Source organism: Pelophylax lessonae (assembly GCF_965119305.1).
Source record: "Pelophylax lessonae genome assembly, chromosome: 7".
In the NCBI taxonomy this organism is placed as follows: domain Eukaryota; kingdom Metazoa; phylum Chordata; class Amphibia; order Anura; family Ranidae; genus Pelophylax; species Pelophylax lessonae.
Window position 1 is genome coordinate 295,806,773 of NC_138774.1, and position 19,317 is coordinate 295,826,089.

A 19,317-nucleotide genomic window follows, 5' to 3' on the forward strand; every position below is an offset into this window, starting at 1 on the left:
ATTTAGCGAACGCCCCGGCAAGGCTAACGGGGTTGCTATCTGTTTTTCGGCCAGAATCTACTTCACCTCACATCGGGAAATTAGGGATCCTGATTGGAGATACCTTTTGGTAAAGGGAATGGTTGGTGAGCAGTTATTTATTATTATTATTATTATTATTATACAGGATTTATATAGCGCCAACAGTTTGCGCAGCGCTTAATAAAATGAAGGCAGACATTACAGTTACACTACAATTTGGAACAAAAGGAATCAGAGGGCTCTGCTCGTTAGAGCTTACAATCTAAAAGGGAGGGTCAATTGATACAAAAGGCAATAGCTGTGGGGGATGAGCTGATGGAGCAAGTGAAACAGCGTTATTAGTTAGTAGCCGGGTAGGCTTCTTTAAAGAGAAGGGTTTTCAGAGATCGTCTAAAGATGGATAGATTAGGGGACAGTCGGACAGATTGGGGTAGAGAGTTCCAAAGAATGGGAGAAGCTCTGGAGAAATCCTGGAGGCGGGCATGAGAAGCAGTTATGTACCTTTATTTCGTACTACGCCCCAAACTCGGGACAAGCCACCTTTTTAACTAAGCTACTGAGGGCTCTGGCTCCTTTTCTGGAGGGACAAGTTATTTGTGGAGGGGATACCAATCTTGCCCTAGACTTATGCTTAGATAAACCCAACCCAACTCATATGACCCGTAAACGACCCCCTCAAAGCTGGTACAAAAGTAGCCAAACTGATGTATTCTCTCAATTTAATAGACGCCTGGCGTGAAGTTAATCCTTCTGTACGTGACTACACTTTCTACTCAGCCCCTCGTATTGATCATATCTTTGTTTCCTGTGCCCTGTTTCCAAGTATTGGCAAAGCCTCCATAAGAGCGGTGGGAAGGTCCGATTTCTGTAGTGCTCTCATAACTTTTTGTCCCCTCAGTGGAAGCTCAATGAATCTTTATTATCTGACAAATGCTGGTGTGAGGATATACGAATGAGCTTGAGACAATATTTTCAGGATAATTTAATGGAGGATATATCGCCGGTAATGGTTTGGGCTGCCCACAAAACGATGGTGCGCAGCAAAATAATTCAAATGTCTTCACGTTTAATAAGGCGTGACGGGAGCGCATTCAGCTTCTTGAAGGTTAGTTACATTTGTTGCTCCAACACAATAAACCTTCTGCGGATCCCTCTATCATTCAACAAACTGACCAAACAAGGCTAGAGCTTAATCTAGAGTTAACATCATGAGATAAAAAGAGCGTTTGTTGGACCTCCACACACGATTCTATATGCATAAGGACAAAATTGGCTCACTAGTTTTATATATATATATATATATATATATATATACACACAGTATCTCACAAAAGTGAGTACACCCCTCACATTTCTGTAAATATTTTATTCTATCTTTTCATGTGACAACACTGAAGAATTTACACTTTGCTACAATGTAAAGTGGTGAGTGTACAGCTTGCATAACAGTGTAAATTTGCTGTGCCCTCAAAATAACTCAACACACAGCCATTAATGTCTAAACCGCTGGCAACAAAAGTGAGTACACCCCTAAGTGACAATTTCCAAATTGGGCCCAGAGTGTCAATATTTTGTATGGCGCTGGGGGACCGGAGCAGGACAAACTAGCAATGTCACACATGGTGCACAGTGTGGGAGCAATAGAGTAGGAGGTGAGGGAGGACGAGAGAGTGGACGATCAGCAAATTAGAGGATCAGCAGAGCTGGGGGTTACTACTGAGTGGGAGATCAGCAGAGCTGGAGGTTACTACTGATTGGGGGATTAGCAGAGCTGGAGGTTACTACTGATCGGGGATTAGCAGAGCTGGGGCTTACTACTGAGCAGGGAATCAGCAGAGCTGGGGGTTGCTACTGAGTAAGGGATCAGTAAAGCTTGGGATAGTACTGAGTGGGGCATCAGCAGAGCTGGGGAACTGGAGCAGGAGAAACTAGTAATTTCCCACGTCTTGTGCAAAGTGGGAGCAATTTAGTGGGAGGTGAGCAGGGATCAGAAAGAGAGGAGGATAAGCAAACCAGAGGATCAGCAGAGCTGGGGGTTACTACTGAGTGGGGGATCAGCAGAGCTGTAGGTTACTTCTGAGCTGGGGATTAGCAGAGCTGGGGGTTACCACTGAGTGGGAGATCAGCAGAGCTGGCAAGTACTACTGAGCAGGGGATCAGCGGAGCTGCGGGTTACTACTGATTGGGGAATTAGCAGAGCTGGGGGTTACTACTGAGCGGGGAATCAGCAGAGCTGGGGGTTACTACTGAGCGGGGGATCAGCAAAGCTGGGGGTTACTACTGAGCAGGGGATCAGCAGAGCTGGGGGTTACTACTAAGCGGGGGATTAGCAGAGCTGGAGGTTAGTACTGAGCAGGGGATTAGAAGAGCTGGGGGTTAGTACTGAGTGGGATATCAGCAGACCTGGAGGTTACTACTGAGCGGGAAATTAGCAGGGTTGGGGGTTACTAGGGAGTGGGGATCAGCAAAGCTTGGGATACTACTGAGTGGGGCATCAGCAGAGCTGGGGGTTACCACTGAGTGGGGGATCAGCAGAGCTGCGGGTTACTAAAGAGTGGGGGATCAGCAGAGCTGGGGGTTACTACTGAGTGGGGGATCAGCAAAGCTTGGGATACTACTGAGTGGGGCATCAGCAGAGCTTGGAGTTACTACTGAGCAGGGCATCAGCAGAGCTGGGAGTTACTACTGAGTGGGGGATCAGCAGAGCTGGGGGTTACTACTGAGCGGGGTATCAGCAGAGATGGGGGTTACTACTGAGTGGGGGATCAGCAGAGCTTGGGATACTACTGAGTGGGGTATCAGCAGAGCTGGGGGTTACTACTTTGTGGGGGATCAGCAGAGCTGGGGGTTACTACTTTGTGGGGGATCAGCAGAGCTGGGGGTACTACGGAGTGGGGGGATCTGCGGAGCTGGGGTTACTACTGAGTGGGGGATCAGCAAAGCTGGGAGTTACTACTGAGTGCGGGATCAGCAAAGCTTGGGATACTACTGAGTGGGGATCAGCAGAGATGGGAGTTACTACTGAGTGGGGGATCAGCAAAGCTGGGAGTTACTACTGAGTGGGGGATCAGCAGAGCTGGGGGATCAGCAAATCTGGGCATACTACTAAGTGGAGCATCAGCAGAGTTGGGAGTAGTACTGAGCTGGGGATCTGCTGAATGAGGGTACCAATGAGATGGAGATCTGCTAAACAAGGGAACGAATGAGCTGGGGATCTGCCGAATGGGGATACTACTGGGCTGGGTTTCTACTGGACCCTTTTAAGAAAATCTTTTATATAGAAAATCAACACACGCAGGGCATTTGCCAAGCTTCAAAAAAGCATCGCCGAAGCATCAAAACAAGGTCAAAGCAAGTGTAAATGGGCTCTTAAGGTGGACTGAGTCCATCGGTAGAACTTGGCCCATCAGCTGTAAAACACACCTATTTTTATTTCCTTTAAATCCCCCCCCCCCCCCCCCCCCAGCCAAGCCTTCCCTGGCAGCTGCACTGGCTGACTGCCCACCCCACACGGCCGGCCGGCTCACCCTTCTCCGCAGAGCATCAATCCAATGCACAGCACGGTGTGACAGAGGTCCAGCACGCTCAGCTTCACTCTCATACTGCTTGGCACTCTTCCTCCTCCTCAGTCTGGATGAGACTTTCCCTCCATACAAGAGACTGGAGTCATGCTACCTGCGGGAAGACAAGGAAAGCGGACAAGGCGTCAGCGTGCGGGAAGATGAGCGGAGAGAGCGAGATCCGCACAGGGAACAGAGCTGTCACTGTTACAGCCAGATGCAGGATCAGACAATACAGCTGGTGTGTGACTCTCCTTCCCTCCCCTGGCGCGGCCTTGAACGCCTTTTTTTTACGAATTCTCTGAGGAGCGCCGAGCGCACCTCTGTCAGTTCCCGGTGTCAGCTGTCTGTCCGCACCCACAGAGAAATGTCGCAGGTTTTCTTTTACCTGCAGTGTGATCGCCGTATATAGATACCCATAGGGGGGCGCTCTCATCTACTCATCCTTTCTTACAATGTATCCAAACACAAGAACACAAAATCTCATAGATGTGGTCGCTGCATTAGTTCTCTTTTTCCCATATCATTTCACCTGGCGATCCTGCCAGGAACACACTTCCTGTCCTAGGGTGACAACACTGCTCCTCCACAGATACAGTATGGGGACCCCCCCACCTCAATGTCATAGAGAAGAGGAGAGGGGAAAGGTATCGTAGTCCTGTCCTAGTGTGACAACACTGCTCCTCCATAGATACAGTATGGGGACCCCCCCCCCCACCTCCATGTCATGGAGAAGAGGAAAGGGGAAGGGTATTGTAATCATGTCCTAGAGTGACAACACTGCTCCTCCATAGATACAGTATGGGGAACCCCCCCCCCCCCTATGTCATGGAGAAGAGGAGAGGGGCTGTCCCAGGGTCACAACACTGCTCCTCTATAGATACAGTATGGGGTCCCCCCACCTCAATGTCATAGAAGAGAGGGGAAAGGTATCGTAGTCCTGTCCTAGTGTGACAACACTGCTCCTCCATAGATACAATATGGGGAACCCCCTCATGTCATGGAGAAGAGGAAAGGGGAAGGGTATTGTAGTCCTGTCCTAGGGTGACAACACTGCTCCTCCATGGATACAGTAAGGGGACCCCCCCCATGTCATGGAGAAGAGGAGAGGGGAAGGGTATTGTAGTCCTGTCCTAGGGTGACAACACTGCTCCTCCATGGATACAGTAAGGGGAACCCCCCCCCCCCCCCATGTCATGGAGAAGAGGAAAGGGGAAGGGTATTGTAGTCCTGTCCTAGGGTGACAACACTGCTCCTTTATAGATACAGTATGGGGAACCCCCCCCCCCCCCCCACTATGTCATGGAGAAGAGGAAAGGGGAAGGGTATTATAGTCCTGTCCTAGGGTGACAACACTGCTCCTCTATAGATACAGTATGAGGAACCCCCCCCCCACCCCATGTCATGGAGAAGAGGAGAGGGGAAGGGTATTGTAGTCTCGTCCTAGGGTGACAACACTTCTCCTCCATAGATACAGTATGGGGATCCCCCCATGTCATGGAGAAGAGAAGGGGGAAGGGTATTGTAGTCCTATCCTAGAGTGACAACACTGCTCCTCCATAGTTACAGTATGGGGAACCCCCCCCACCTCATGGAGAAGAAGAAAGAGGAAGGGTATTGTAGTCCTGTCCTAGGGTGACAACACTGCTTCTCCATAGTTACAGTATGGGGAACCCCCCCCCATATCATGGAGAAGAGGAAAGGGGAAGGGTATTGTAGTCCCGTCCTTAGGTGACAACACTGCTCCTCCATAGATACAGTATGGGGGGACCCCCCCCCCATATCATGTAGAAGAGGAAAGGGGAAGGGTATTGTAGTCCCGTCCTAAGGTGACAACACTGCTCCTCCATAGATACAGTAAGGGGACCCCCCCCATATGATGTAGAAGAGGAAAGGGGAAGGGTATTGTAGTCCCGTCCTAAGGTGACAACACTGCTCCTCCATAGATACAGTAAGGGGACCCCCCCCCATATGATGTAGAAGAGGAAAGGGGAAGGGTATTGTAGTCCCGTCCTAAGGTGACAACACTGCTTCTCCATAGATACAGTAAGGGGACCCCCCCCCCCATATCATGTAGAAGAGGAAAGGGGAAGGGTATTGTAGTCCCGTCCTAAGGTGACAACACTGCTCCTCCATAGATACAGTAAGGGGACACCCCCCCCCCCTCCATGTCATGGAGAAGAGGAGGGGGAAGGGTATTGTAGTCCTAGTCTAGAGTGACAACACTGCTCCTCCATAGTTACAGTATGGGGAACCCCCCCCCCCCCATGTCATGGAGAAGAGAAAAGGGGAAGAGTATTATAGTCCTGTCCTAGGGTGACAACACTGCTCCTACATAAATACAGTTTGAGGACCCCCCCCCCAAGTTATGGAGAAGAGGAAAGGGGAAGCGTATTATAGTCCTGTCCTAGGGTGACAACACTGCTTCTCCATAGATACAGAGGGGAAGGTTATTGTAGTCTCGTCCTAGGGTACAACAACCTCTCCTCTTGGACATGGGGGGGGGGGTTCCTCTAAGGAGTACCAATAGAGGTGCAGTGAGTCACCCCTCTATGTTATGAAGAAGAGGAGAGGGGAAGGTTATTGTAGTGCTTTCCTTGGGTGACAACACTGCACCTTTGTAGATACAATATGTATAGTAAATGTTGTCACCCCTAGGACAAGGCTGCAATAACCTTCCCCTCTCCATAAAATAGAAAGGGGGGGTGTTCTGTAGTCCACAGAGCTAGCTGGAAACAATGCAACTGATAACAGTCAGCAGAGGAAGAGGGCACAGGAAGGTGTCAGCTCACATCATTTCTGGCAGGATCAACAGGTAATATTTTTGACGGTAGGTGTCAAACTGGCAGCCCCCCAGCTGTTGCAGAACTACAAGTCCCATCATGCCTCTGCCTGTGGGAGTCATGCTTGTAACCGTCACCCTTGCAAAGCCTCATGGGACTGGTAGTTCTGCAACAGCTGTAGGGCCACCAGTTTGACACCTGTGCGGGATTAGCACTATGAATATACAGTATGTGGTGGGCGTGTCGGGGGGGGGGGGGGCGGATCACCTATATGCCTTGTTGTTTTGTTCTGGGCTACATTGGTGTAACAATTCTAGAGAACGCTAGAGAGAATAAGCAGCCATTGGTTATATTGATTTGCTAATTCCCTCTAGTGTTCTCTGGAATCAGTACATTGTATCTCTTAGCTACAAAGACCTGTGCTCCTCAGTTCCATCTAGTGGCCATGAGGTGGTATCTCACTAGTGCCCATTCATTCTGAAGAGAGTATAGCCTAAAGAATTTGGGGTTTTTTTTGCTCGATTTGTACAGAACAAATGTACATGTAGGGAGGGGGAGGGACTGGAGGGGTGGCTATGCAAATAAACCCCCATGGTGTAAATAGCCACACCCCCACACCCCCATCCAACGGTGTAAATAAAAAAAAGTATCACCGTACTTGGTGTTGTTGCCAGTTGTTTTCATATAGCACCAATATAGATCCAAGTTACCTACCAGCATGTCTTTGGAGTGAGTACCCTCATACAAGCACAGGGCAGACATGCAGACTCCATGCAGATAGTGTCCTGCCTGGGAATTCAGCCAAGGAATCCAATGTTGCAAACCACTAAACCACTGTGCTACCCCTACACATACTAGGGATCATTTGGACAAGAGCTAAATAGCCCACTACTTCTTTGGAGTGTAGGAGGAGAACCTACAAACTCCATGCAGATAGTGTGGTGACCAGTATTTGAACCAAGGACCCCAGTGCTGCAAGGCAGAACTACTAAACCAATGGGCTGCCTATCCATGCATATACCCCTACTAGGGCCAATTACCCTACCAGTGTGTCTTTGGAGTGTTGGAGGAAATACACACAAGCACAGAGAGAACATGCAAACTCCATGCAGATAGTGTCATGCCAGTATTTGAACCAAGGACCTCAGTACTGCAAGCCAGAACTACCATCTGCTCAACCACTGGGCTGCTCATCTATACATATACCCGTACTAGAGCCAATTAACCTAGCAGCATGCCTTTTAAGTGTGGGGGGAAACCCATGCAAGCACAGGGAGAACATGCAAACTCCATGCAGACCGTGTCTTGGCCAGTATTTGAACCAAGGATCCCAGTACTGCAAGCCAGAACTATGAACTGCTAAACCACTGTGCTGCCCATCCATACCTATTCCCCTACTAGGGCCAATTAACCTACCAGCATGTCTTTGGGGTGTTGGAGGAAAAGAACATGCAAACTCCATGCAGACAATGTCTTGGCCAGTATTTGAACCAATGACCCCAGTGCTGCAATCCAGAACTACTAACTGCTCAACCACTGGGCTTCCCAGCTATACATATACCAATACTAGAGCCAATTAACCTAGCAGCATGCTTTTGGCGTGTGGGAGGAAACCCATGCAAGCACAGGGAGATCATGCAAACTCCATGCAGATAGTGTCATGGCTAGTATTTGAACAGAGGACCCCAATCCTGCAAGTCAGAACTACTAACTCACTGTGCTGCCAAGTCCACACCTATACCCCTACTAGGGCTAAATAACCTACCAGTGTGTCTTTGGAGTGTTGGAGGAAAGACACACAAGCACAGTCATGCCTGTATTTGGACCAAGGACCTCAGTACTGCAAGGCAGACCTACTAACTGCTAAACTACTGGGCTGCCCATTCATACCTGTACCCCTACTATGGCAAATAAACCTACCAGCATATCTTTGAGGTGTGGGAGGAAACCCATGCAAGCACAGGGAGAACATGCAAACTCCATGCAGACAGTGTCATGCCAGTATTTGAACCAACGACCCCAGTACTGTAATCCGGAACTGTTAACTGCTGCCTATCCATACCTCTACCCCTACTATGGCAAATAAACCTACCAGCATATCTTTGGGGTGTGGGAGGAAACCCATGCAAGCACAGGGAGAACATGCAAACTTCATGCAGATAGTGTGGTGACTGGTATTTGAACCAAGGACCCCAGTGCTGCAAAGCAGACCTACTACCTGCTAATCCACTGTGCTGCCCATCCATACCTTTACTCCTACTAGTGCCAATTAACCTACCAGCATGTCTTTGGAGTGTGGGAGGAAACCCATGCAAGCACAGGGAGAACATGCAAACTCCATGCAGATAGTGTGGTGCACGGTATATAAACAGAGGACCCCAGTGCTGCAAGGCAGAACTACTAAACCACTGTGTTGCCCATCCATGCATATACCCCTACTAGGGCCACCTAACCCACCAGCATGGAAGTAGAAGGAAGTAGAATGGTGTACCTTGCTGGGCTGCCCTTCCATACCCATACTCCTACTAGGGCCACCTAACCCACCAGCATGGAAGTAGAAGTGTAAGGAAGTAGAATGTTGTACCTTCCTGGGCTGCCCATCCATACCCATACCCCTACTAGGGCCACCTAACCCACCAGCATGGAAGTAGAAGGAAGTAGAATGGTGTACCTTGCTGGGCTGCCCATCCATACCCATACCCCTACTAGGGCCACCTAACCCACCAGCATGGAAGTAGAAGGAAGTAGAATGGTGTACCTTGCTGGGCTGCCCATCCATACCCATACCCCTACTAGGGCCACCTAACCCACCAGCATGGAAGTAGAAGGAAGTAGAATGGTGTACCTTGCTGGGCTGCCCATCCATACTGATACCCCTACTAGGACCACCTAACCCACCAGCATGGAAGTAGAAGTAGAAGGAAGTAGAATGGTGTACCTTGCTGGGCTGCCCATCCATACCGATACCCCTACTAGGGCCACCTAACCCACCAGCATGGAAGTAGAAGTGTAAGGAAGTAGAATGGTGTACCTTGCTGGGCTGCCCATTCATACCGATACCCCTACTAGGGCCACCTAACCCACCAGCATGGAAGTAGAAGTGTAAGGAAGTAGAATGGTGTACCTTGCTGGGCTGCCCATCCATACCGATACCCCTACTAGGGCCACCTAACCCACCAGCATGGAAGTAGAAGGAAGTAGAATGGTGTACCTTGCTGGGCTGCCCATCCATACCAATACCCCTACTAGGGCCACCTAACCCACCAGCATGGAAGTAGAAGTGTAAGGAAGTAGAATGTTGTACCTTGCTGGGCTGCCCATCCATACCCATACCCCTACTAGGGCCACCTAACCCACCAGCATGGAAGTAGAAGGAAGTAGAATGGTGTACCTTGCTGGGCTGCCCATCCATACCCATACCCCTACTAGGGCCACCTAACCCACCAGCATGGAAGTAGAAGGAAGTAGAATGGTGTACCTTGCTGGGCTGCCCATCCATACCCATACCCCTACTAGGGCCACCTAACCCACCAGCATGGAAGTAGAAGGAAGTAGAATGGTGTACCTTGCTCTGGCCACAGCGGGTGCCATTCCGTTCTTTAGTCCCCGATGACAGGAAGAGATCCTTAAAGTGACAGGCGGACAGGTGAATCCTGTCTCCATACCTTGCTGCCCAGACAAGCTTTGCTCCAGCGCCTGCACTGTAGAAATGTTACCTTAAATGTTTGGAGGCGTAGCGTAGCCGAGGGCCGGGGGGGGTGTGAAGGAGACGTAGAAGGTGGGTCAAACAATTCATATCACCCTGCCAAAAAATATTTTCCTATTCATTCCTCCACCACCTGCCTCCCCCCCCCCCCCCCCTCCGGCTTTGTGAACAGAGGAGGGCTGAGCCTGCTGGGTGGGTCCCTCTGTCAAAGAAGCAACAAATGATATTAGATACAATGAGTTTGCTGGTGGGGGTATGATTGCCTTCAGATTGCCCCCCCCCCCCCCAGCCTTAGAGCATGGGGTGAGAGGGGAAAGCTCGCTGACACCCCCGGCTACAGATCACTCTCCTATCTCTGGATTCAGGTACAAGGCAGGAGAAGCTGAGTGTACCGCGCTGCTTCCAGTCCAACCAATTCAGCTTCTCTGCAGTCATACGAAGAGCCGAACTCCAGATACATACAGAGATAAAATACACACAAGGGAGATGTTTACCTGCCAAAGGATTTGCTTTTCTGTCCATCCAGTTCCGACATTTACACTGCTCCGCCACACAGTACGCAGCTGTCTGGCATGACAAGAGACCTGACTTTTCTCTGCTGCAGTCCAGTAACACTTACAGGTCTTATTTATCCCCAAGCCTGTGATTGGACAGTGAAAGAAGAAACTGCAGATCTCACCTCTGTTACTCTGCTCTCTCCTCCTATCAACAGTGAATGGAGAAGCGGCAGGCTGGTGAGCTCCTCGCCTCCTCCACTCTGTTCTCTCCTCCTATCAAAAGTGAAAGGAGAAGTGGCAGGCTGGTGAGCTCTTCGCCTCCTCCACTCTGCTCTCTCCTCCTATCAAAAGTGAAAGGAGAAGCAGGAGGCTGGTGAGCTCCTCGCCTCCTCCACTCTGCTCTCTCCTCCTATCAACAGTGATAGGAGAAGCAGCAGGCTGGTGAGCTCCTCGCCTCCTCCACTCTGCTCTCTCCTCCTATCAAATGTGAAGGGAGAAGCAGAAGGCTGATGAGCTCCTCGCCTCCTCCACTCCGCTCTCTCCTCCTATCAAAAGTGAAAGGAGAAGCGGCAGGCTGGTGAGCTCCTCGCCTCCTCCACTTTGCTCTCTCCTCCTGTCAACAGTGAAAGGAGAAGCAGGAGGCTGGTGAGCTCCTCGCCTCCTCCACTCTGCTCTCTTCTCCTATCAACAGTGAAAGGAGAAGCGGCAGGCTGCTGAGCTCCTCGCCTCCTCCACTCTGCTCTCTCCTTCTGTCAAATGTGAAGGGAAAAGCGGAAGGCTGATGAGCTCCTCTCCTCCTCCACTCTGCTCTCTCCTCCTATCAAAAGTGAAAGGAGAAGCAGGAGGCTGGTGAGCTCCTCGCCTCCTCAACTCTGCTCTCTCCTCCTATCAACAGTGAAAGGAGAAGCAGCAGGCTGGTGAGCTCCTCGCCCTCTTCACTCTGCTCTCTCCTCCTATCAACAGTGAAAGGAGAAGTCGCAGGCTGGTGAGCTCCTCGCCTCCTCTACTCTGCTCTCTCCTCCTATCAACAGTGAAAGGAGAAGCAGCAGGCTGGTGAGCTCCTCGCCTCCTCCACTCTGCTCTCTCCTCCTATCAACAGTGAAAGGAGAAGTAGCAGGCTGGTGAGCTCCTCGCTTCCGCCACTCTTCTCTTTCCCCCTATCAACAAAGAAAGGAGAAGTAGCAGGCTGGTGAGCTCCTCGCCTCCTCCACTCTTCTCTTTCCCCCTATCAACAGTGAAAGGAGAAGTAGCAGGCTGGTGAGCTCCTCGCATCCCCCACTCTTCTCCTTGCACCAGGTTTTTGGGGGGGGGGGGTACTCTTTTTCTCTCCTCCTTGCACCAGGTTGTGGGCAGGCACTCTTCTTCTCTCCTCCTTGCTCTGGGTTGTGGGCGGGCACTCTTCTTCTATCCTCCTTGTTCCAGGTTGTGGGCGGGTATTCTTCTTCTCTTCTCCTTGCACCAGGTTTTGGGATGGACACTCTTTCTCTCCTCCTTGTTCAAGTTTGTGGGCGGGCACTCTTCTTCTTTCCTCCTTGCTCCGGGTTGTGGGGGGGCATTCTTCTTCTCTTCTCCTTGCACCAGGTTTTGGGGCAGGGACTCTTTTTCTCTCCTCCTTGCACCAGGTTGTGGGCAGGCACTCTTCTTCTTTCCTACTTGCTCTGGGTTGTGGGTGGGCCCTCTTCTTCTCTCCTCCTTGCTCTGGTTTGTGGGTGGGCACTCTTCTTCTATCCTCCTTGTTCCAGGTCATGGGCGGGTATTCTTCTCTTCTCCTTGCACCAGGTTTTGGGATGGACACTCTATCTCTCCTCCTTGTTCAAGGTTGTGGACGGGCACTCTTCTTCTATCCTCCTTGTTCCAGGTTGTGGGGGGGCATTCTTCTTCTCTTCTCCTTGCACCAGGTTTTGGGGCAGGCACTCTTTTTCTCTCCTCCTTGCACCAGGTTGTGGGCGTACACTCTTCTTCTTTCCTCCTTGCTCCGGGTTGTGGGCGTACACTCTTCTTCTCTCCTCCTTGTTCCAGGTTGTGGGGGGGGGGGCATTCTTCTTCTCTTCTCCTTGCACCAGGTTTTGGGGTAGGCACTCTTTTTCTCTCCTCCTGGCACCAGGTTGGGGGCAAGCACTCTTCTTCTTTCCTACTTGCTCTGGGTTGTGGGTGGGCACTCTTTTTCTTTCTTCCTTGCTCCGCCTTGTGGGCGGACACTCTTCTCTCCTCCTTGCACCAGGCTGTGGGTGGGCTCTGTTTTTCTCTCCTCCGTGCTCCTGGTTGTGGGCAGGCTGATGATCCTGCATTGTAAGTGGTGAGGCAAGGAGAAGTGGAGTCAGGGGTCCAATCGAACAGCCAGGAGGGAGCCTGCGAAAGCGAGGAATAGGGTAAGTATAATTGCTTTTTCTGTCCCCCCTAGAGAAAAATTCAACCCAACAATGCCCACCTAAGATTTACCCTGCAGTACCTCTTTTTGAACACAAGATGTCCTCAGTCTTCTAAATTGAATGTCATTCAGTGTCACTTAACCTGGAAGACTGAAGAGAGAATGTCATGACCCCTCCCCCTTATTATGGCACCCAATCACAGTATATTCATGCTCAGATTGGCGCTGTTCTCTGCATCATCAGAGGAACCACCATGGGAGGAACCACCAGGTGTTTAAAATCAAAAGCCGCTCAGACTCTTTACCCTGCAGTACCTCATTTATGCCACACGATGCCCTCAGTCTCCTGGTTGATTGGCATTCATTGTGACCCAACCTGGAAGACTGTGAGTGCAGAGTGTCACGGCCTCTCCCCCTGATCATGGCAACCAATCACAATATATTCATGCCCAGATTGGCGCTTTTCCCTGCATCATCCAGTACTGCCCCGTGCTGGGAGGAATTATCAGGTGTTGAAAATGGAAAGCAGCTCAGACTCTTTCCCCTGCAGTACCTCGTTTTTGCCACATGATGCCCTCAGTCTCCTGGGTTGGTTGGCATTCAGTGTGACCCAATCTGGAAGACTGAGGAAAGACTGTGAGTGCAGAGTGTCATGGCCCCTCCCCTTAGCAGGGCACCCAATCACAGTATATTCATGCCCAGATTGGTGACAATCTTTGCATACAGCCCCTGCTGGAAGGACCCAGCATGTCATGTGACTGACCAGAAAATATGATAAATAGCATAAAGTTACATGGGGGGGAGGGAGACTTTAAAATGGGAGGGGGGCCTTTGTGGGGAGTAAGAGCATGTAGTCCCTCACTACAACTGTGTGGGCCCAGCCTTTAAGCTACTGTGAAGCTTCTACAGCTGCTACAAGTTCAATCCGGTCTGTAAGCTTTCCTGACAAACATTAAAGCCATATAAACGTTCGTACAATATTTTCTGTTTTGACTGGAGTTTAATCAGGCGAAGACATCAGGACGTCGCGAGGCAATTACGCACATGTCCCCCTGAATACAGGTAGAGATTACCCGGCAGAAGAACAGACAAAACCACAACTGAAGCCATCAAAGATGTTTGAAAACACAATGACTAATGATCCCCAGTTAATTAAGCAAACAACAAAAGACAAAATCAACACAAATGACGGAATAGATCGCAGACATCCATTACAGGAGCTGCACGGATTTTTTTTTTCTTGTGCCGTTAAGACGCAGACAGATTATAAAGGAAAACTCTAATCAGGTTAGGGCAAAATAAAACCTAAAAAACAAAGAAACAAGAAAAAAAAAAAAAAACACACATATTCAATGCATCTCAGCAATCCATGCACATTTCCCTCTGTATTGTGTAAAATAGATGTGAGTCGTACTTATTTGTTTTGGGAGAAACCAGGCCAAATAAGTTACATAAAGGAAAGGCTAGGGGGGTAAATACATCCCAAGCAAAAGATAGGTCTTTTAAACAGGGGCGGCCCGTCCATTGGGGGCACAGGGGCGCCGGCCCCCTCTATCCAAGCGTCGCATGGATTTCAATGGGGTTTTTTTTTTTTAAGCACGTGATTAGAGCCAGAGGCTGTAATAGGCATCAAAAAAGGGTGGGTTCGGGGCGCAGAGCACTGCGCCCTGAGCCCACCCAGTTGTGTGACAATAGCAAATGAATATTCACTATTGTCAAACGGATCCTCCTCCTGGGCAATCAGAAAGTGGGTCCTGAGACCCGTTTCCCGATTGGCCGAAAGGAGAAGCCATGCCATAGGACGCTAGGAAGGAAGGAAGGAACGGACAGGCAATAAAGGGAAACAGAAAAGAAGTAACGGCTGATACATTGTTATTTTCTCGTCTCATCCAATAAGCCCGAATTGTAATAAATTGGTGATAATTCTGTAGAGATAACTGGATGTCTTTATTTAAATCTCAGCTGAAATGAATGCTTACAGTCAGACTTTCCTTGGCACGTAATCCTCGCTGCATATATTCTCCATATTTTATCGGTTTTCTTCCCGCCTGTCACACCTGAATTCTTGTGACACGTTCCGCCTGGCATACTGGCACATGGATGGGTCCTGGCAGGCGGCCCGGGAATTACTGATAAGGAGAATATTTAAGCAGCTTCACACCTTATGTACTGACAGCATGACGGATCTGTCCTGGGATCTGTCTCTCTTAATTATGACTGATTTCTCCTAGCTGATGACATGATAGGCTCTGATGTTCAGACTGCTCCACAGACAGACACCAGGGTGAGAAGCCTCTGATAGGGGCATGCCCTTCTACCACAAAGGGACAGTAGTCCTTTAAAGTGTATCTATGATCACAATCAGGGCAGCCATCGGAAATTGTGAAGCCCCTTACACAGTTTTACGCCTGCCCCCCCCCCCCTCCCGGGCCTGACCACCAACATTCCCCAGGGCCTGCCTACCATGTCGTCATCCTCCTGCATCCCATGTCCTCCTCCTCCTCCTCCAGTCCCATCTCCTCCATCCCAGGAAAATAAAGGTGGGCGGTTCTAGTAAATGCTGCCCCTCCTGTCTAGGTGTGAGCAGCTGGAGAACAGGGGTGGGACCTACAATCTGTGTGGGGGGGGGGCTAGTGAGGGGTCAGTACTGTAAGGGAACGGCGGAGCTTACAATTGAGTGGTATTACGAGGATTACCATTTTTGGGGCCCCTCGGGACGCCTGGGCCCCCTACATGTGTATGGGCTGTACCCCCCTGATGACTTAGGTAGCTGCCTTAGGGCACCAGGATGGGGCAGAGAAATCTGAATCCCCAACCACTTCCTGGGGATTTGGACTTTTTAAAAAAAAAAACCTGCCTTCCGTGCCCTTACATTGCACCCTCTCTCCTACGAGGTGCAGTATGGAAGTTTTAATTTGCCTCATCCTGCCAGCTGCCCTTAGCCATTGGGGGATACGGGGAACGCATGACCCTGTCCCCTCATTACATAATGATGTTTATAACTAAATGGGGGTGGGGTTGCATTGTGAATGGAACCACACACTCCCGGTCATTGGCTTGGCAACCCCAGTGGACCAATTGAGCACTAATCTGCATTTTTACCCCAACCCCCAACACAAATGCCCCTCGCCTCCTCCTAGCACAAATCCTCTACCCCTCAAAGTTCCCCTCTGAGTACACATCCTCTCCCCCCCACTTCAAATCCCCCTCCTAGCATAAATCCACCCCCATCAATTTCCCCTCCTAGCACAATGCCCCCCCCCCAGCAACAATTTCCCCTCCTAGCACAATCCCCCCCTCCAAACAAAAATTTTCCCTCCTAGCACAATCCCCCCCTCCAAACAAAAATTTCCCCTCCTAGCACAAGGCTCCTTCTCCACTTCACCATATCACCTCTTCCAGACCAACCCCCCCCCCCCCAAATCCTGCCCTACTAGCATAATTCTTCTTCCCTCACCCCCCCCCAAATTGCCCTAGATCACCACTCTTAGCGATTTGTATCCCCTGCCCCCCCCCCAATTGCTCCTCCCAACATAAATTCCCTCATGCTTAATCTCCCCACAGCACCCCCACCCCCCCCAAAAAAAAATTGAGCACTAATATACATGTTTACTCCCTAAGCATAAGATCACCCTCCTCCCAGCACAAATCTTTAGCCCCCCATCCCCCAACACAAATGCCCCTCACTCAAAAAATTCACCCCTCCTAGCACAAGTCCTCTACCCCTCCCACCCCTCAAATTTCCCCTCCGAGCTCCGAGTACACAACCTCTCCCCCTCTACTCCAAATCCCCCTCCCCCCCTCCCCAAAAAACAAACATTTACCCTGTTAGCACAATTCTCCTCCCTCCTTCACCATATAACCTCTTCTAGCACAAACTCCCCAAATCCTCCCCTCCTAGCACAAAGCTTTTCCCCCCACCCCCACCCCAACACAAATCGCCCTAAATCACCACTCTTAGAGATTTTTAGCCCCTGCCCCCCAAATTGCTCCTCCCAACACAATTCCCCCCTTCCCCCACACCTCACATGAAACCACGGTGCCCAGGGCAGCTGTAACTCTTGCCCACCCCTTGTCCCGGCCCTGCTGAGAAGGCCACTTGTAGTCTCCATCGGAAGCCCATATGACTGGTTGACAACACAGAATCACAATTGGGAGACAGACCAGAGCGTTGTCACCCTATAACAGGACGTGCCTGAACAAGGATCTTCATGGCAGGATCACCAGGTCTTCTAGTAATGGTAAAGCTCATATGAGACTTTGGTGTTTCAGCTTAGATCTACTTTAACCACTTGCCGACGGCCTGCTGCATTAATACTGCGGCAGGTTGGCTTGGCTACGTGAACCACCGTACCTGTACAGCGGTTCGCGGAAGCACCCCTGGGGGCGAGTGCGCCCCACCAGCGGCACGCGAGCACGCCCACTTAGCAGCAGGGATGCTGATCCAAGGGGCCCGGAGGCCGCAATTGCCACCGGGCACCCACGATCGTTCCCCGCTGAGAGAGAAGGGCGGTCAGCTATTGTAAACACAGCTGACCGTTCTTCTCTCTGGAATGATCACAAAGCTCCTGTGATCCTTCTATATAGGATCACATGTCTCTATGGTCATTTCACAAGTCCCTCCCCCATACAGTTAGAAAACAATCCCCTAGGCTCACATTTAACCCTTTGATCACCCCTGGTGTTAACCCCTTCCCTGACAGTGTCATTAGTGCAGTGACAGTGCATATTTTTAGCACTGATAACTGTAGTAATGTCACTGGTCCCCCCAAAAGTGTCAAAAATGTCAGTTAGGGGTCCGATCTGTAAGCCGCAATGTCGAAGCCCTGCTAAAAAATTGCAGATCGCCGCCATTCGTATTAACCACTTGCCGACCGCCACACGACTATTTACTGTGGCAGTCTGGCTCTCCTGGGCAAACCGACGTAGGGCTACGTCGCTCACCCAGGACCCTCTAGGGGGCGAGCGCGCGCCGCCGGGGGCACGCTCCCGTCCCCGCTCGTTCCCTGACATCCCCGCGCGTGTGACCGGCGGCTCCGATGTCCGCCGGTCACTCGCGATCTCCCGCTGGAGAAGGAGAAAGGCAGACGGCTGATGTAAACAAAGCCGCCTGTCATTCTCCCTGATCTAACTGCAGAGATCATACGATCCTGCTATGTAGGATCGTATGTCTCTGTGGTTACATCACTAGCCACGCCCCCCCACAGTTAGAAACACGCCCCTAGGGATACATTTAACCCACTGATCACTAATAAAATTAACCCCTTCCCTGCCAGTGTCATTTTACAGTAACAGTGCATATGTATAGCACTGATTACTGTAGTAATGTCACTGGTACTCCCAAAAATGTCAGTCAAGGGTCCGATCTGTCCGCCGCAATGTCGCAGTCCCGCAAAAAACAAAAAAATCGCAGATCGCCGCCATTACTAGTTAAAAAAAAAAAAACAATAAAAACAACATAAATCTTTCCCGTAGTTAGTAAACACAATAACTTTTGCGCAAACCAATCAAAATACGCTTATTGCATTTTTTTTTACCAAAAATATGTAGCAGGAAACAAATTGGCCTAAAATTATGAAAAGTTTCGATTTTTATTCATTTTATTTTTTTTTGGCAGAAAGTGAAAAATATTTTTTTTTTTTCTTTTTTCGGAATTTTCTCTCTTTTTTTGTGTAGCGCAAAAAAATAAAAATCGCACAGGTGATCAAATACCACCAAAAGAAAGCTCTGTTTGTGGGGAAAAAAGGACGTCAATTTTTGGGTACAGCGTCGCACGACCGCGCAATTGTCAGTTAGATTTACGCAGTGCCGAATCGCAAAAAAATGGCCTGGTCATTAAGGGGGCAAATCCTTCTTGTAACTAAACTAAACTCCTGGCTGAGAAGCCAATGATGGAAGCTGCTACTAACCAATACACACGCTGCACACTGAAATGCTTGTTCATCATCGTTGTGAATAAGGTGAATTTATCATTGCTTTGTATTCTTGTATCTTAGTACTTACTGAAGTATTTCACTACTGAAAGTTTTGCCCCAAGGCTGAGAAATCTCTTGTTACACGGTGCAAAAAAAGAATAGTGTGTGCAGTTATAGAGGATGTATAGTGTTACAGTGTTAAAAGTTTAAACTCCAGGTTCTAAAAAGACCCCTCCCCCCCCCCCCCACCTGATAAAAATAAATAAAATAACCAAATTCATTTTTGCTGCAATATTCACCTTCAATCTAGAGATTTTCCCTGCAGTACTTCTTGCTGTCACTAGATGTCCTCAGTCTAATGGCCAGCATCATCCATGGGTGCTCAGCCTGTGGCCCTCCAGCTGTTGCCGATCTACAAGTCCCATTAAGGAATTGCAAGGCTGACAGTTACAAGCATGACTCCCAAA

The 19,317-nt window shown here is 49.9% G+C and overlaps 1 protein-coding gene across 2 annotated transcripts in view; it reads right to left on the reverse strand.

The window, feature by feature from the left end:
- LOC309560031 (protein Wnt-7b-like) overlaps positions 1–10,052 on the reverse strand; it is a 152,022-nt gene extending 141,970 nt beyond the window's left edge. Inside the window, exons 1-2 of one of the 2 annotated variants that reach the window (XM_082263533.1) lie at positions 9,930–10,052; positions 3,549–3,696 (exon numbers count right to left, since the gene is read on the reverse strand). In XM_082263533.1, coding sequence (XP_082119659.1) covers positions 3,549–3,622 — 74 coding nt within the window. In that variant the 5' untranslated portion in view covers positions 3,623–3,696; positions 9,930–10,052. Of the gene's footprint in view, positions 1–3,548; positions 3,867–9,929 lie in introns of those variants that run through there. The other variant, XM_082263534.1, reaches the window with a different exon arrangement.
- Between the last annotated feature and the right edge of the window lie 9,265 nt (positions 10,053–19,317).